The following is a 19965-nucleotide window of genomic DNA, read 5'->3' on the forward strand; positions in this document are numbered from 1 at the left end:
TCCGTTAATACCGCAAAACTTTACTTCCTCCTGGAGATATTCGTAACAGGTATTACAATCTTGAAGAACGAAATGAAGGCACGTGATGAAATTTGTATTTCCTCAGAAATATTATTTTCAATATCGGCTTACAAGGAAATAAAAATTTAACGTTATTCGGGTGCTGCAAAGAGATACTGAGGAACAAGATTGAGAATATACTTTTTCATTTGCCACGCACCGGCAGTGATCCGAAGAATAAATAAATCGATGAGAAAATTACTCTCGTATCTTTAAATCGTTATTTCTTTGCAGTTAGAAATGATCGTGTGTTGACTGAAAAGTAAAACGTTTTTAAAAATGTACCGAAGTGTCGCTATTACAAACTCTTTAGTTCTTAAAAAAAATCACTGTATGACTTTTGTTTACAGCATTATTACACACCACGCTAACAAACTGTACTGTTCGAAAGAGGAGCCTGGAAATTCATAGGTATATATATATTGAAAAGAAACGTTATGAATAGTTTCGAAGTCACATCAATACAAAGAACGAAGTAACAAGTTTCGTTTATCGGATGCTCGAGTGATCCATCGAATATTTTGCTGAGTGTATAATTGAATAATAACGGATCGAATTCAGTTATTTACGGTATACAACCTATAGCGCTGCGTCACCCGATTAACACTCCTCGTCACGGTCCAGCTGCATCGCTCCAATCCGAGCTCCAATGCTGAAGAATGTGGATGCAACACCCTGTTAGTATTAATAGTGTCGAAATTTACTCATGAGAACCATTCGGCATTCCCACGAATTTATATAGTGAATTCTCATTTTATTTTATAGGGATTTGGAATGGATATGGAACCTGAAAATTCCTGATAAAGTAGGAAAATGCTATCAGTGTTACGTACGTTGCCGACATGTTGGAGAACAGTTTCCGCCGTACGCAGCTCGAGAGCTATGCCGGTTGATCTGAGAAAGACAGCATCGACCCACATCCAGAGTAGACAAGCCGAGAGTTGTTTTGGATAGAAGAGCAGAGCTCGTGGCTCGGTCAGTTGGTTGTGAGACGCGAGTTTAGCAGGTCGAACGCGTTACTCTCGAGGACGATAGATCGTCAAGGAGGAAGAAACGCACGCGGTCACCTCGAGGTCCTTTAATTCTTTTTACATTCCGTTCACCGTGTCACCCACGAGTGTATTGCAGAGGTGTCCTGTTACCATTGCTTCTGCGACAAGTTGTACTCGGATTATTTATAACGTAAGTAAATGTAGGCATTCATGTCTCCGGCGAGAGGCCGAGAGGCTGTGGTAGATACGTAAAAAATTCAGAACGGTCTAATGCGGATCGGCCAATCGAACGAGCCAAAGTGAACGGATCGTCGTGCTTGCTGCAGGTGAGTGCTAATTATTTGTTCACTATAACTACCTCAGGCAGCACCTGCCGAGATTTAATCGAGGCAAGAAATCTCACCGTTCCTTAATCCGAGTCCAGTTGTAATCGTTACGTGAATCGTGAATTCGATATACCCAAATATTCTAATCCAGATGTAGGTGAACGGATCACGGTGCATCGATACAATGATTACACTGCAATCTACGTTTTAGATTCAATGGATACAGCCAAAACTTCTTGTTGCATTATTATGTTGAGATTCAAAACTGTTTTCGACTTGTAATGAAAAATCAGTGAAGACTTTAAGGACGATCAGGATCAATGGCTACCTGCCTCAGTGCTTAATAGTTCACATAAGCGAATCGAGAGGTTCTGGAACTCTTGGAAACATTTCCGACAACTTTTTATCTTGAATTAATTTCAAAGTTCAGTTTATAATTATCTGTTGGTTCGTACTGTTCATACTGACCAAAATCTTATCTACTTATAGACAACAACAAACACGAATTACAAACGATCAAATAACTCTAGTAAGGTGACACATCTCAAGATACTCTTGTTGTTTATTCATTCCATAATACACTTGACTCTCTAAGGCATTCCTGAGAGGTGGAAGGTGTCCTCGCTCCGTATACACTAAGAAATTCCATCTTACCACCCGAACTACCATTACTCAAAATGTGCAGAAGCATTTACGCAGATTGATCAGAACGCATTATGAAATATCAGTTAAACGACTTTGGGAACTATAACAGCAAATATTGTCCCATTTACACCAGCGTACACCTTAACGTCTGATCTAAAGCCGTAACGAGTATCAGGATTGTCAACAGCTTATACATATCCACATCCACTTTCACCGCGATTAGCGATCAGCGATCAATCGTCAACTTAGCGTGGCGATCTTTGAGGCAGGGTTGAAGCACAACGATTTTTAATTACCCGTGTCAATCGCATGCGGATCGAGGTATAAGCTGTTCGCCACAGTGTCCGGTAGTACGTCGCTCCTTGTGTTCAACGTAGTCAACGCTCTCTTCGACAGGAGCCGAGCACGCGCCTGCGGAACGCTAAACAAGGAACCGGTAAGACGTGAAAGTGCATCACGTCCACAGCAGCACACGTCGTGAAGCCGAGCAGAGGTACGGACGTGTTTCAAGACACCTGAACACGTGAGAAATTCACTGTCGCCTCTCAGTAGAGATCCTTGGAAGTCAGGACTCCCTCAGCGTCACTTTAACGTCTGGCCGACTGCCCGACTCCGGCTGGCCACGATTACCTACGTGAACTCAGTTGACCTGCTGCTCGCCTGAACACCTGCCATCCTCTTCGATTTTACCGCTGCTCGGTGTAAAGGTACGATTATGGAATTGGTCCTGAAAATATACGCGTCTGATGGGTTTTTATTTCGGACAATACATCCATCTTGCAAATTCACATAATTAAAAAGTTCGTGGTTAAGGTCAAGAGCCAAAAATTCCGAGTAGTTATTGTCAAGATATCGGATTCCAAAATGCTTTTCAAATTTGGTCAAATCTGTACGCATTTCTGTTCCAGGTCAATCCAGCACCGCTTTGCTGCGGTGGAAATCCAAGAGGCAAGAAAGGAAGACGTGTTCTGTAACGGATTAGCGTTGAGCGTCGGGCTTCTGGTGCTATCGTAGTTTCTTGTGCGTCTACGTCGACAGACTTGGAGTAACCGTTGATCGAAAGATGACACTCGGCAGAGGTGAGCCTGCCGCTAGTCAGTGACCGAGTGAAGACTTCACTAACGATATAAGTGACCGAGTGCAGACTGGCAAGTGCATAGTCGTGCAGACAGAGTGATGTGTTTCTTTATGCGATTACCCAGCGCATTAAGTTCTTGGTAGTGTCTTACCGCAAGTGCAAACTGTTTTCTGTGCCTCGTTTTTTTCGTACGGAGTGCTTCTCTTCACCGAGTGGAACTTGAGTGAAATAAAATGACTGTAGCCGTGGAGCACAAGCGTAAAAGCTCGTGGGATTCGAAGGTAAGACAAATTGGATTTTACTCTGTTCAGAAGAATTCCATTTTTCACTCCATTTCCCATCTTCATGCATCGATAAGCTGCCAGAATATGAAACGGTGAAATTGATCGAGAAAGAGCACAATAGCGAGTAGAAAGGGTTGAAATATTTTCTTAGCCAACCGCACCTTCGCTCGCGAAGTCCTGTGTTGCCTTTGGAATTTGCATACAATTGAGCCATCGTTCGAATCCACCCGACGTACATAATCATATTACTTGCCGTGCGGTAATGCGCGCTATATGGCAATTCACGACACAGTTGAAAATACGCTTTGCTTATTCTGTCTCATTTGTCTTTCGCCAAGAAGAATCTTTACGCTTGTTTTACCTCGGTATAAACTTTGATTTCGTTAAATAAACTGACATCGAGAAAAAATCCTGCTTGAAATCGAAAAATTTAAACAAACAATAGTTTCACTCTACACGTATTACAAATTATCTACTAAGTTTTTTTTCGATATTCCTACTCCTGTGGTCAGTGAAAGCTATTTCGCGAACACAGAGTTTACGTGACCCAAACTGCCACGACACGTTTGTCAATCTTCTCAGAAGATAGGTGGATATAGAGAATTGCCGGTCTGACAATGAGATTTTCCACCGAGTGAATTTCGCTCGTTTAAAACTCGCTTCACGCCGAATGGCCTTTTTTCATAACCGACGTTATTATTGTCGGCAATTTGTTTTTGCAGTCCTGCATGACGCGAGCGGGGGGCTTCGTAAACTTTCTACAGATAATTGAACCCCAAGATTCTACCTAGCTGATATTATAATTTCCTCCTATTTTCTCTTATCTTATTACGGTCATTGAGTAGCTGTAAAATGCCCGCATGTTAAAAGAAAGAGATAAAAATCTTGATCACTCTTTAAATGCTATTATTTTAAAGCTAAATTCAGGTGCCTATCGCGAGTTGGGGGAAGACGATGAAAAAGTCACTGACTTCTTGTGCCCACCTGCGATGTTCGTGATTCACAGCAGTTTGATGATAAATTTTACATTCGTTAAAAGAATATTCAAATTCAAAATCCAAATATACTGATTCCTTAGAGAGTATAAAAAACCGTTAGAGCTCTACAGCACCACCTATGACTCTTCCAAAAGTAATTATCTACATTTATTTTTAAATTTTATGTACACTGTATTCCAGCATAAAACAGCTGCGAGGCAGCTGTTCATAAGCTGAATACTGCTATCGACTAGGTAGGTGACTAATTTTGGCTCTTGTAGCAATATAACATTTGTTATGACAAATGAGGTAAATTACACATAATTTTTTAAGCCCACGAAAAAAGTAACACTTATGAGCCACGAGCAGGCTTTCATTTACCTTTAACCGGACACTTTACATTGAGATGAATTTCTCAGAAAAGTAGACAAGATTCGGGACTTTTGAATTAGAATCTTGACCTAATTAACAGAGAAATTTTAGACTACCATAGAGTCAACATGAATTATATTTTCCGAAGTTGAGTCACGCTGTTAGGACTGATCAAAATACTCAGTCACTCGACAATGCCTGCACGTAACTGAATGCAATTAACCTGATTAAAAATCCACCGCGACGCGGAAACGGTGCTTGATATCACTGCGATCCGCACAATCGAACTGTCGTAATTCGGTTCCGGCCTCGCCTTGGCGATTATCCTTCTGAAAGCTTCCTCCATGGTGCCTCTCGCTCAGGGACAATGCGACCTTGTTCTTCGGCGACCTCGCAAGCTCGAATACATACGCAGTCTGCAGTGGGTCACCTACAACGCGTTTTGCGCTGCGGATCCGCGATCATCGCCTCGGGGTTGAACAGCCTGGCTGACATCTGCTCAGAGGCTTGTTTTGTGATACCGTTAACTTCCTCGACGCCGCCCAGTCATTCGTGTGGCAGTTTCGAGCCGGGACACGCTGCACACCCAATATTCTATGGGCGCTGCCCTAATATCTAGATCCTAGACTCTAGCTGACGATGACGGAGCCTAGAACGCATGGCTCGACTCGCTCCAGATACTGTGTCTGACAATCAAGTGGCTACCCTGAAGTAGCGTGGCATCTCAAGACGAGCCTTCTTCCTACGAGAGGGAATTACATACCTACTGTTAAATAAAAATTGTCGTTTTTTTTTGTGTGATCTGGAGGTCGCGAGAGCAACGACTGGATTCACGGTTCAAATCTAGTATCAAATGGCTTTAAGCAACTTTTGGATAACGCAGAAGAATGAGAGCCTCATGATATTACGTATAAAGCGATTCTTCACGCGGAATTGTGCGCATCGATTCGCAAGTCCGGTGATTGAATTCATCCTCGAGATGTAATTTACTTGATTATTATGCTTGTCTAGGAAGCAGCGATGCGACCGCGAGTGCGTGGGCTGTGACCAGTTATGATTAGGTACTGATCGTCAGCCGTGATCTGGAATCGCAGCAAAGAAACTTCCCCGCATGAAATCCGCTAGGAAATAATGATTATTACCATTTCGACACAGATTACTGACGTAGGAACTTTGGTACTTCTAACTCGGAATATTGCTTATCTCAGAGACGCTGTTATTACCCCGAGTCTCGGAGATCTACCCGATCATTTGACTTGATGGGTAATCAAGAAAGCTTGGAATTGCCTAGAAAAGTATTTAAGAAATCCAGTGAATTAAGATTTGCACTTTCACATTTGTCCTGCATCGTCTTTATCGTACTTTTCATCTCCTGGGTTCTTACCCTGTGCTGTATGAGACGATTGGTGAATAATATTCTTCGGTGTTCTATAGTTCATTTTTTTTCGAGGCGGAAGTTGGTACCGACGTTTCTTTTCCTTATTTGGGAGGGGAGTACCTGGTACAAAGTAGACTTGGGAATATTGTGCCCAGCTGGTTGATTCTTTCGTAGCTTTTTACCCTCTTATCTGCCGTCGCTGTGTAGGTTGACATTGAATTCTACTTTCAAATCCTCATCCAGCCTTGAACATTCACATTCACCTCCAGACAAGTGGATTGTTCCTTAGTTACTCGTGTACACTTACTTTAAATCTAACGTATAACATACCTACAGAATTTCGGACATTTGGGCTTTCGTCAGTTAACCAAAAAATAAGGAAATAACAACAGCAAACTATCATCATTCCATAAATCCTCTTTCCGCGTGGTTGTGTACATAATTACTGATGAGTTATTCAAGACACGTGCAAACACAATTAGGAAAAGAATGAACGATAAATTTCGGGGAAATATGTGCTCATCAAGGGAATAAAACACATCCAACATTGCATAATATTAAAAAAATTGAAGAAGCAATATTGTTCGTATATGTATGCAAAGACCTGGTGGGAAGAAGAGACGCGTCCTTCTTCCAGTTGTGGCATAGCTTGACCTTTTTGCGTGGTTGCGTAACCGGAGAGAACTCTTATCTCCATGGTTGGCTGAATAGATATTGAATGACAAGCGGCACCTAGAAGCGTATAAAATGTTTACGTGTTACCCTAGATTCTGCATGCAAGTGCACAAAGAGATCCATGATGCAGCAGCAGCAGCAGTTGGACGCCGCGCGTAGTTGCTCCAGAATTTTTAACCCAGGCTTGGGAGTCTGCCGGAGGCTTAGAAATTTCCTAACAATGCCAAGCCGCGCGATACCATTGTTTAAAATACCAGCGAAATCCATCTCGCGGTATCCGCATTGATACTCTGAGCAATAATTCCTCGACTAATATTATAACGGCACGTGCATAATTCTCTGCACCCAAATTACGACTTTACGCGATCAAGTCTGCAAGTCCGTACCGTATGTCACGTACCTACTTCTGCGGTTAACTTTCAGCGCAGATATGGATTAGAAATCGTGTAAACAGACCTGGTAAAACGCAGAACTGGGCGTATACTGTTGAAAAAAGTTATAGGTAAACGGTTTATTGTAATACTTCTCGGGCAATTGCGCCTGTGGCAACTAGCATTGTTGGAAACCGGTCGTATATTTATTTGAGAAATCTCACTGCTCGGTATTACAATAATATATCGTTGGCACGCGATGATCCCTCTCCGCCCCAGAAACATGTGCTCGAACTCAACGGGCAGCCTCTTACTTTGCATTATATTTATATTCAGGCTGATTTTCTCATGGATTAAAGATGTAACCGACCTTACGCAACGTTAGTTAATACCAATTATTCCCGAGTCTAGTCTATACGTAATCTCGGTTCTTCGCCATACCGTCATCTCCCGCAGGATCCATTGTTCCTCCACATCTCCGTGATTCCCGACAAAGTGTCTAGACACAGTGTACGGTGAAAAAATTAACTCAAAAAGAAACCAGAAGGCAGGGCTCCATTCTTCGCTTTTCTTTCTTTTACCGATCAATCTCGATCATCCGAGTCACGTCACGATCACTTACAGGCTCGATATGTATCCTCGAGGAATTTAGACTGTGAAATCATGTCGAGCGATTCTCACAGTCAGCTCCGACCTTTTAAATCCTGCCTACTTCATTCGTGTGCATAATATAAAGAGCACGCGTGGCTTCGTGATATCGTTTTAGGATGTACGCTGGCTGATTAAGTCTCGTTTATTTTTTTTTTTTTTTTTAAGTATCTTAATTGTAACAGGCGAGAGCTCTCGGCGACTTGAGCTTCCGTTTTTTTGCATGAACTGTTTACATAACGGTTGCATGGTTTCGGGATTTGTTCGGTTTTTGTCGCAGAACTAAAACTTCCAGTTTGGTCCTGGTCGGATAATGACACCGCATAATGTCGTCTGCGATTAGCTTTCCAACTTGAGGAGTCATGCTTTTCGTGGTAGATTCGGAGCTACTTCGTCTTTGAATGACTGTAAACATGATAGTATAATAGAAAAAATAAAAATCACACTTGGCCCAATTTGAAACCCTCGTTTAAACCGTCTGTGTAATTGAGTGAAGTTAAATAATGACGAGATGAAATCAGAGCGTGTCATTTCTCCCGGAGACGTATCCCACTTACAATTAAAACCTGTCTGGAGAAAACTATCTCAGTTCATGGATCGCATAGCAAACGTGTACTGATAATTTTTTTTTTAAATGAATTCCGATTCGCGGATGGAGGTAATGGTGCAGAACCGGGCAGTCTGACGGCTAATTGACTGTCTCTACAATAATGTAATGCAACTTTGGGTCGTTTTTCTCGTCCTTAAATCCTGCGCTTGAAGCTCCGAAGCGTGCAACAGGCCAGTTCTATTGTCGAGCAATGCTACTTATGGGCATCCAAGCATTCAGCCGTTTCTAGCAGGCAGTTCGTAGGATACGCGTGTAATAATGCATAGAAAAATACCCCGAACCCAGACGAGATGAGGTTTGATAGCGAACCGACTAAAATGAGAAACGACTCCCTGCGACCGTTACAAAGTTTAAATGGACGATGACACGGAATGATATGACCTTTTTAATTATACTTAGTCTTGAACCCGCTGCACGTGGCCGTTGTCTGCACGATGCTTGTGTACACAGCAATTAAAACACGCACTAAAGAGGAGAGAACGAAATAAAAAATGTAATGCCATTTAGACGACGGCGTGAAATTTTTTGAGAATAAGTACGATTTGAAAAACTTTCAAAAACGTTGCAATGCAACGAATATTATATTCGAGTTTCAAGAAACGGTTTGCAATCTTCCGGAATTATTATGAAGAGCGAGAAGTACAGCGATTAGGAAAAAGTGATTGCTGATGGTCGAAATTGAGGGGGAGTAGAAAACACCGGCTTTGAGCTAGAAATATCCACCCACTCTACGAGGCCATTGCTGCAGAGTATCGCTTGAGCAACTCGATGCTGCTAAAAGACTCGAGTGTAGTTCTTGCAATAAGAAAGCACTCTGCATCTGCGGGCCAAGCGTGTGCCAGTCGTAACATTTCATCGCTCTAGGGCGTGGAGCTTTTTCCTACGAGGAATCAACGTGCTTTGCTGACCTGGCGAAGAATGCTTCTAAAGTTACAGGAGTATCGGTGGTACCACGTAGTCCCTAAGATCATAGAATGTTGGAAACAGGCGAAAATCTGCGTTTTTTACTCGCCTCTGTACACTGGGATGAAAAATTCTACCATCGACTTGCATTATATCAACTGAATGTGGGATTCCTTGCTCAAGGATTCGTTCAAACTTGAATGCCTTTTTCGATCAAGCGATACAGACGTTTCGCAACATTCGATCGCCACATTTGGTTCATTGTCAGTCATACGTAAATATCAGCCGGCTTAACGAATCCTTTCACTCTCTGTGCACCTGTAGTAAAAAAATATAATATCGTCGATTTCACACCGTCGGACCGTCGATAATAAATGAGTGTGGTCGTAGAAAATGCCTCGAGTCGATGGTGTCGAGAGACGGGAAAATTTAATGGCAAACATGAACATGTTGAGTTGCATCAGTGAGAGAGAAGAGTGTATTTTTTTTTTTTTTTTCTTTAACAGAAACGCCTACGTGGTTACAAGTAATATACCTACCTACTTAGAGAAACTTCCATACCGCAGCGGAAAGTTTAACGCCGTTACGGTAAAACCTACGTGCAAAAAAGGTATTGAATCTGTAACACCGCTACTTCACTTTATGTTTTTCGGAGACCTCGCGATTTGCGTCTTATTTTTGTATCAGTTACAACAGCATGAAATATTGCAGAAAGTTTTTCTTTCTTCGTTTCAAATTTTTTTTCCCCCTCAAACTACCAGAGATACCAAATTCTGAATCAGAAGTAACAAATTGCTTGAAGACTTTTCTGAATATTAGTATAAGAAATTAGAAAGAAATACCATGTTTAAAAGAAAAAAAATAATGGGGTACCTAGGTGTCGATAAAATTATTCCTTTTTCTTTTCAGATCTCAGTGAGCACGGTGAGCACACGTCGATTCAGTCGAGCTGGAACACCAAGTTCGATCTTATCGTCCGACAGCGACATCCGATTTACGAGAAAACTGGGCGGTCAGTATCGTTGCGGATGCTGCGTCCTTGCTGCTTTTTTGCTATTCCTGCTATTTGCCAGTGTTGCGATTTACCTTGGATGTGAGTATGAAGTACTTTAGGTATACCACAACGAAGTAGGCTGCACGTCTCACGCGCTTGAATATAGTTCGATTAGAAGTGCAACCTCTCACCGACTTAATATAGCCGCTATTTTAATTGCGGCTGAGGGAAAACTGACTTGAAACGAAACCACGATTCTCAGATGTCCCGGTTAGAAATTACTTGTTTAGTTTTTTCCTCATTTTCATCCACTTTTCACGCCGCGATCACGCGAGCGAATGAATCGGAGTGGAATCAAATGGAGAAAGAGAGGGAGAGCTATAACGGACCGCACACCGATGGAAATAGTTTCTAATTTATAGGGTATCAATTAGTTTCTATTCACAGAGGAATTCACTGTACTAAAACACTCCGTAAATTGCAACGCGATGCCGTGCATCTTACAAGACAGAGACAAACATACACAGAGAGACTGTCGCACTCGCTTCAGAATCGTGTCTAACGGTACCCATTTACCTCTCTAACTGCATGTCAATCCAAACTCTATTATCCTTAATTGATTCGCTCACGTGATGCTTCAGCGATAAGCGAGGATTATGCTGTTCTGCGATATATGCCCAAATTGCATCGTGAATTAACTGCGGTCTTACGTCACGCGTTATTTGCAGCTTTATGCAGGAAATTCTCTAGTTTCTCCCAAAATTAACGGAAGTTTGCGGATAATAAGATAAAAGTTAATAGCATTCGGATGAAGGTAATCTTGACTTCTCGAAAATCACCTGTGACTGGATTTTAACCTCAATTAATCTCAATGAGTACGTTCAGGTAAACAGTTAAATTTGAAACGATTTTTACGGCTGAAACCGCATTAGTAGTACAATAATATCTAATATTATATAAAACCAAAAATGTAGGCGAGATTTTTTAGCCGATTTTAGTCCGCGGTTTCGGTTATATACACACTATGTTTACATAGATACCAGCAAAATTGAATTATTACATCACACAGCAAAACAGTATTCGAGTTTCTCAAATGAGTTGTTACCGCATATTTACCGGTTTCGTGCAAAGACCGCGAGGTTCGTTCAACCATCGGACGTAAACCATGAGCGACTCGGCAAGTCTCGAATATAATTACTTCCGCCCATGAACGCAGGAAATGAACGTACGATATGCTTTTTCGAGGCAATGATTAATCTTAGAGAAATTACGAAAAGCTCAGAGCACCGGAAGCGGCCATTCAGCCGCTGTGCCACGCTCCAAACGGCTTAACGGGCTGACCGATTTACCGATTTACCGATTCCCGCCTCAGTGACGATCACCTAGCGGCTCTCGTCCCCTCCAATGACGTACGTCGTACCCGGAGGCGGTTGGCCGACGGGGAAGCGTCCTTGTCCAGGTCTCGGCGGTGACCTCACTGACCCACAACGTGCTGTAAATTTATGCCTGCGGTATCGCGATGTTTTTTGGTTCTGTTGGTATTTTTTTTTTTTTCTTATGTCGCTGTGTCTCAGTGGTTTTTAGGGATATAGGATATATATCTAGGTATCAAATTTACAAAAACCATCTCAAAAGCAAAGAAAAGTATATTTCGCGTAGGTATACTGTACCAGCAGAAGCGAAAGCATGACGTAAATTCGAGTTTTTCATTGAAAGTAGGAATCGCGTGAAGTTTAAAAAGTGAGCGACGTTTAAGGAAAACCAAGGATTGGGCCGGACCACAGGTCCCGGGATAAACCGGTTTTATGAGAGTAAAACCTTGAAAAATTTTATAAAATTATTACCGTCAGGAGTTGTACCATCTTTGAATTAGGTCAGGTGAGATCTTTTTCCAATTCTTTTGAAGTCATCTGAAGTTTTCTGACGTCGCTTATACGAAATCGTGTAGAGTAACGTGTACAGAGTGCTTCGTCATCACAGAATAGACAATCCCTCAAAACTTTGTGTTCAAGAACTCCGTATAACGATATTTCGTTGAACGACTGAGAGGTTCGAAACTGCATCACGAACTTCGAACGAATTCGAAAGACCTTTCACCAAGTTGCAATATACGCGCTTTCAAGAGTGTTTAACGCTTCGATTGGCACAATCATGTTTATAGAGTGTGAAGCGATCCAGGATAGTGATTATTCGCTACACTGACTGGCGTTTTTCCCCGTTTTATTTTTAATCATTATGTTCGGAATGATGTCGAGCAAAAAATTGAGGTTCAATTTGCTTTCAGACACATTTCTCAGTGCGGAACCGCCCGGAGATCAAATATTTTTGGCGACGTTCCGTGTCGTCGATGGTGATGTTTTTGTCAGCGATTTAGCAGACCCGTCCACAGAGGCTTTCCGTATTCGATCAAGAGAGTACAGAGACCGGTTGAATCTCGTGTTTAGAAGAAGCTCTCTAAAACTCTACTTCTTGGTGACTGAGATCCTCGCCCTAGACGGGTAAGTCCACGAAATTCTGAGAATCAACGTGCCATTTTTTATCTTCTCTTTTTTATTTCTCAATGCTCATTCGTGGGTTCAATATCCATGAATCCTCATTTCGCAAGTCTTGATTGCCCGTTTGGATGGTAGGATACCTACAATGAATAAAAAAAAAAAAAAAAAGAAATAAAAAAACGGTCAACGGAGTCACCTTTCACCTCAGCCGACGTTTACCAAATTGATTGTTGATGTTCTACCATTTTTTTTCCTTCTTTGTTCTGCATTTTGATGTATGTATCCTGTCGAGTACTCGACTCATCTCGTCTTTCGTGTACATCCACTTTCTTTGCGATTGCTACAATGTTTAACAAACTCTTTCTCTCGCATGACAAAGCGTAAGACACCGTTAAATGATATCATCATGAGTCACTTACTTGTTGTGAAGAAAAAAAGTACCTTTGAGCAAAAGTTTCCAACTTTTTCCCTTGTTAAACGCATGATTTAAAAGCAGACTTTCCTCCAAGACTTTCTCGTTATTTAACATATCGTTCAATCCACTCAACCACCAATAATACATCCATGCCATAAATTTGTATCATAGCCTCGTTTATGGAGCATCTTTACCACTCAGTTGGTCGATCTCATCGGAATTATCCGGAGTAAAAGCGGGGAACGACAACGCAGAACGATTTTTTGTTTTTTTGTTCCAGTGTCGACGGCCGTGACCTAGTGGTACACTTCGACGTAAGATTCGATCCTCGGTACCGTACAATAACCGCCGCTGATGTGGCCGAGGTTCTTGCGCAAGAGATATCCCCTGGATCTCCCAAGTACCTAGGAAACTTAACGGTCGATCCGAAGAGTGTCGAGGTGCAGGAAAGTCGGGAGGCTCTCACTGCTCAAGTCATTCTACAAACTACCGCCTCCACACTTCCGCCGACAACCACACCTCCGCCTCCGAGAAGATGCTCTAGGCTTGGTCTCGGATACTGCAAACATCTGCCCTACAACGTCACTTCCTATCCCAACGTCCTGGGTCATCGATCTCTTCAGGATGTTCAAAACGACGTCATCGCTTTCAGGTGAGAATTGGAAAGTCACTTGAGGAAAGAAGAGCAGATGGTATTACGATGCTAACAGATCAATTTGATGCTTGGAGAAAAAATGAGGTCACAGTAAAGGTTGAGGGTAGTGACGTGATTTTTCATAACGAAAATGACAAACTTGAGTATTTTTTTTCAACGGAAGTCTGGTGAGCCCCGTATGAGAATCACGATATCTTGTGCAACCAATGAATTTTCATTTAAACGCGACCCAGCCTTAAATTCCTGCCCGAGTCAATATAACTGTTGCTCGATAGTCACCTTGTGCCACCTTGTCACCTGTAGAGCGAGGACGCGTTGTGAATTTAGATACTCGTTCATCATGTAAATGCGTTTGTTTTACTCATGTATGTACATACATACCTACAAGTTGTAACGATATTCCATACAGAGAGCTCGTCGACGCTGAATGTTATCGTCTGGCCTACGATTTCGTCTGCCAAGTATTACAACCGGCATGCTTACCGGGTTTACATGAAGACAGACTCCACCTACCCTGCCGGAGTTTTTGCAGAGAGTTTTGGAACGGATGCGGAAATCGTCTACCGGACAGAATTCGCGATGCTTTAGACTGCTCCAATTTCCCAGAGTACTCTGGCCCTGGAAGCTGTAGACCAAAACCGGGTAAGAATTTGGTTTGGAATTTGAGTAAAAATCTATAGATACAGTGAATTCCTTTTCTCTTGTAAGGCAAGTATTTCTCTGTAGATACGGGGGAATTCCTTTTGTCAAATAAGAATAAAAATTTAACCGGCGCTTGTATGACTGTGAGTCGTAAAAACCTGTCGGGGCTTATGATCACGATGAGGTGAAAGAGAGGTCAATGAACAGGACAGTGACCCCGGCAGGGAAAGTCGATCTCCATCCAGATATACATAAAAGTCTTACACATAAATTGGACCAGTTTAAAAAAATTTTTTTTTACATCTTCAGAAGTTCTTTCGTTGATGACTGCAGCGGCAATTTATTATTTCGCTTTCGTCAAACTTGAATGATATAGTTTATACCGCAAGTTTCACCGAATACAAAACACGACTTAAGTGCTTCTTACTATTCTTCTGTAGGCTGTGTTCAGGATCTTCAGGCGAAAGCACTGTCACCTCGAATATGCGACGGGATTATCGATTGCCCTGATCTTTCCGACGAAAAGGGTTGCTCCTACTGTCAAGAGAACAGCCTCCATTGTGGAATTGGAAGAGTTTGCATACCTCGGAGTAAAAGATGCGACGGAAAAATCGACTGTCCGAATGGAAGCGACGAAAAAGATTGTCGTAAGTGGAAAAAGGAACCTCGTATGTATGATCCTAATTGTAGAGGATACTTCGTCGGTCCGTTTTTTAGTGACGCTTCTCTCCTTTTCTCCAACGCAGTTACTCTGGCCCCGAATTTGAGCTCGTTGAGATTACAGCCCGCGGACACCCCGCATTATCCCAAGTACAGTAGAGAGGGTTACGTGATATTCAACGAGAAGGGTAGCGTTGGAAAGCTATGTACCGAAAACCTGAATTCAACTCTTCCGGCGCCAGAGATGGAGACGGTGCTCCAAACAGCGGCGAGCTCTCTCTGTACCCTGCTGAGCTACACGTGAGTTTTCTACTCCTTATACCTATCCGACGTCTTATTTGTATTCATCTCCTGTCACGATCTGCAATTCAGCGAACGAATGCCGAGGACACTGCACAGCATTTCTCTTGCCTTGCCATGTTCTCAGGATAAACGTATCATCAACCTTTCGAATACCATCCATGATACATTTCTCGGATCCTTCTCGCAGAATAAGTCACGTTGCTAGGACTCTTTACAGACCCATATAACGTATTGTGGCTAAAAGTATCACATTTGCGGATGTACGATCATGACTCAATCGCGATTAAAAAAAGGTCGTGAATTGTGAGAGCTGGCCAAATTACAAAGAGATGAAAGTAGTCTGATGCAGCGGAAAGATTTCTTTTCCAATGGTGCTCGAAAAAGGATAACCGAACTACGGATCACTTCGAAAGTAGAAAAGCGTCTGGAAAGGAAGCATCGAGTTTCTGTCCCTGACCACATACAACTGCGATTTCTTGAAATACCTCGACTCTAATACGCTGTTCTTATACATCCTCCCTCGAGTGTTGACACTCTCTTGAAAAATGGTCTAAACATGATTTTTAATCGGCAGGGGGGTCGAATCGGTCGAAGTGAAGATAGACGAAGAGGACGACGTGGCCTACGTGCACATGGAGGACCCGTCAGCGTCGGAAATCACGTTCGTCCGTGCTCCGTGCCCAAGCAAAGAGGTCATGTACGTGCGATGCTCGGAGCTGGGTAAGCTTTTCCAAGACGAGACTCTCGCGTTTGTGGAATTACCGGTCCCATTTCATTAGCGACGATCTTCACCGTCAGCTTACAATCGGACGTTTAATATTCTTCCTTTCAGAGTGTGGAATCCAAGCTCTCCGCGGCAAGGGCAGAGTTCAGAGTCTGGCCAAAATGGCCGCCCCCGGTGACTGGCCCTGGCACGTGGCACTCTTCAAGCAGGAGGTTCACGTCTGCGACGCGACCCTCGTTTCGTCCAGTTGGCTCCTGACAACCGGCACATGCTTCCAAGGGTACGTGACTGTGTTTCTCAGCGATATGAACCTGATTTTCAACAGCAGGATGAGCACATTGCAGGCTTACATAAGTCGACGAAACCAGCGCTGCATTATCCTGAAACTCGTCGGGCTTTTGGCCTTCGGCTATCAATCACAGCCGCCACGGCCAATCGTCGCTCTTTAACGACTTGTCTGTTTCGTCAATTTCACAAATTTTTTTTTCCCCCGCTAATTTTGGCAACCTTGACTGTCTCTTTGTACAATTTCGGATGCTCATCTCTCAGGCAACCGAAGGCCGAATGGGTCGCCCGACTCGGTACCGTCAGGCTGTCGAGCTCGTCACCGTGGCAACAGGAGCGCCGAATCGTAGGGATGGTCAAGTCGCCCGTTGAAGGGAGCGGCATTGTCCTCTTGAAGTTGGACCAGCATGTAACCGCCTTTTCAGACTTTGTCAGACCGGTTTGTCTGCCTTCGAACGAAGATCCTCTCCCGCCTGCCGATAACTCTTCGTGCAACACCCTCGGCTGGGCGAGAAACCGTAAGAATTTTCAAACCTGCAGCATATTTCTCCACGAACGACGCACTTTAAGAGACATTCGCGGAAAAAAAGATCTTGACAAATACTTGGAAAATTTTCTGGCGATCGATTATTAGGTACAAAAATTAGTCGTTTTACAAGAACTTAAATTTCACCGGAAAAATAAAAGGGAAAAAAGAAATCAATGGCTGACGAAACACTTCGAATTCTTCGCGAACTGCGTTTGGCTTACCGAGACTTGTCGGTATATATACATTTCGTAATATTTTGCTCTACCTGTTGTACCGAACTTGGTTAAATATTTATCTCCACGCGCGTGTCGCGCTTTCATAAGCCCCCATAATTATATTCTGGTTACAACACCGTAGCTGAGAAGGAAAGAAAAAACTTACACACATGTAACATATAACCATATAAAAACAGGTACAAAAATAACAAAACTGAAAATAATTCAATCGATCCGTCCTATCGGGCTGGTAGATAATTAATAAACTGGGAGATGAACAAACCTCCAAAGGAATTTCAATGGGGAAAATTCTAAAGAGGAGAATAACATTTGTTTTTTCAATATCTTTTTTGCCTATCGGCACCCGGTAATCTTCCGTTACGAATTAGCTTGGCCCTACGGTGATAATGAACCGCTAATGGCGTAAAAAGACGTTATTCGTCCTAGATAACGTTCGTGTAAATACCTATGTGTGTATATTACTCACGTCGATTCTTCAATTTCTTGCCCATATACCGCGCCACTTACACAAGCTTACACACACGCGCACAGACACACACACGTCCATACACGCGTGAGATTTCCTTGAATAATCTCGACCAGCCAAGTCCGCCACAGTACTCATGCCTACCTAATATCCTCGTCTTGTTTAGCGAGGCATAATTAAACCGCGTGTGAAATTCAATCTTTGCGTAAACAACGCAGTGCCTCGCATTGCCTCTTATGTCAAACAGCTCCAGCCACTCAGCGTGCATAATGTAGATATAGTTTTCACCCGAGTCATATATATGCCTAATTCTCGTGTCGTGCCTTCCGTTGAAGAGGAGATCTGAACATGGTATCAGGCACAGGGGAAGCTCGATTCAATTTCAACAAATTCTCTTATTGTCAACAGGTGACCTTTTGCAGAGGGTGCAGCTCCAGCACAGCGCCATGCCACGATGCGAAAATATCAGCATAGTTTCGGTGAACACCGTATGCACCGAGGCAGCCTATTCCAACGACGATTGCAACGTGAGTCTGAATTATAACGATAGTACTAAACCCACGTGGGAAAACAGGACTTTCCACATTCCCGCCTGCGACGGGAAAATTTCTGTCGAGAATTCATTCAACGTTTTACTTTGACTTCCAGGAAGAAGAGGTGGCCGGAAGTCCGATGCTCTGTCTCCTTGGCGACGCGCGAAGATGGGCTCTAGCAGGTGTTGGAAGCTGGAGAATAGCGTGTCCGAAGGCTGGAGTCGAACGGCCGAGACTCTACGATCAGATCTCGTCAAACGTGGCGTGGATCAGATCGACGATAAGCTGAATTTACCGACTCGCGCTGACGATCGGCGATTATGCTTGTGTATTTATAAATAATTGTACTTTTCGTAGGATCGTACGTCTCGACGCTATCGGTTGATCGCAGCAGCTTACCACGCTTCCAATGTTACCAGGATCTTCGTGCATTTCATTATTATTATTATCATTAGATTTTTTCTCAATTTTTACACGAAGTTGCGTATATTTTATTAGGAATTATATCCTCTGACCCGTTGAAATGATGACTGGTCCAAGCTGCTGCTGAGATTAATGTTGTTAGAGAGTAACGAAATGTGATAAAATCGTAGATCTGCAATGTCGCGTCTGAAAAAGAAATTTATTTACTTTATGATGTACTTGAAAATATTTGCCTACATGCATATTTGAGGCGTGGCGATATTCGCACTGTAATTTGACCTTAATTTTTAATCGTGTATAGTTCTGATCAAATTGTAAATACTATTATTATATTAATCCATATTCTATTCACATTTTAGATTTTATGTTACCTCTTATCGTACAATCAGCTATACTTATATCTTGTACATGTGAGTACAGTTTAATATCAGATGGATCTACGTCTGGCGGACTTTTGATCACGGCTATATAGGCTTCGGAACGTGTATGATGTGTATAATGCACTGTCGCCTATCGACGCGACGTGTCGTTTAATCTATATAGCAATTAGAAGTGACAATATTATCGTGAATTAAATTAGAAAGTAGATTTTATGCTCCAGTATCGCGGCCTGAATTCTTCGCATGGATCGCGTTTAGGCCTAGATTGCAAATCCCCGCTTATTATTTCACACTACTAAGCTCACCCAGTGTTTTCGCATGTCCTGCATTATCTTTACACTTTTGGGGAGGTAAAATGATTTAGACGATTCATGAGAATAAAACTTGAGACATTTAATCTGAGGAAAGAAGATTCCATTCCTTCAAGCAGTCAATCTGCTTTGACTTTCGAATTTTTACTGACAAAAAGTTCACGACCGTTAATATTTTCATTACTTATAGGTACTTATTGTATTTGTAAAATCTTTGCGTCATGTGTAATTGTAAAGTGTGCCGTATAAGGCACAATTCCCACTTATAATGACCGTATTTATTTTGTTACCCAATTCTAAAGAATAAAATTCTTATTTTAGTTACCTTTCCTCTCAAATATTTCATCCAAATAAAACTAACTACAACGGTAAAACCATTGCAGTCACTGAATGGTGGGAAAACTTGTGGAAAAACAAAAATTTAGCAAACATTTTCTTCTCCCTAGTACAAAAGTAGGGCGCAAATCTTTCCCAACGAAGGAGAATCCACTCGTGTGAACTCTCGAAGGATTAATTATCCCAGAATAAAATCCATTGCTCATTACGATCTAACTTGTTTAAACAAGAGATTATTTATTGCAATTGACGCTTATGA

At 42.4% G+C, this 19965-nt stretch overlaps 1 protein-coding gene across 1 annotated transcript; it reads left to right on the forward strand.

Annotated features, from left to right (window-relative positions):
- Positions 1-2931: 2931 nt before the first annotated feature.
- LOC124405504 (atrial natriuretic peptide-converting enzyme-like) lies at positions 2932-19694 on the forward strand. Its single transcript, XM_046880445.1, has 12 exons — positions 2932-3382; positions 10229-10412; positions 12598-12811; positions 13504-13875; positions 14288-14520; positions 14961-15167; positions 15267-15480; positions 16058-16203; positions 16316-16487; positions 16757-17010; positions 18132-18250; positions 18372-19694. Exons 1-12 carry the CDS (start codon positions 3335-3337, stop codon positions 18543-18545), a joined length of 2337 nt encoding a protein of 778 aa, XP_046736401.1. The 5' UTR covers positions 2932-3334; the 3' UTR covers positions 18546-19694.
- The last annotated feature ends 271 nt before the right edge of the window (positions 19695-19965 follow it).

This window comes from Diprion similis, chromosome 4 (genome assembly GCF_021155765.1).
Source record: "Diprion similis isolate iyDipSimi1 chromosome 4, iyDipSimi1.1, whole genome shotgun sequence".
Lineage (NCBI taxonomy): Eukaryota > Metazoa > Arthropoda > Insecta > Hymenoptera > Diprionidae > Diprion > Diprion similis.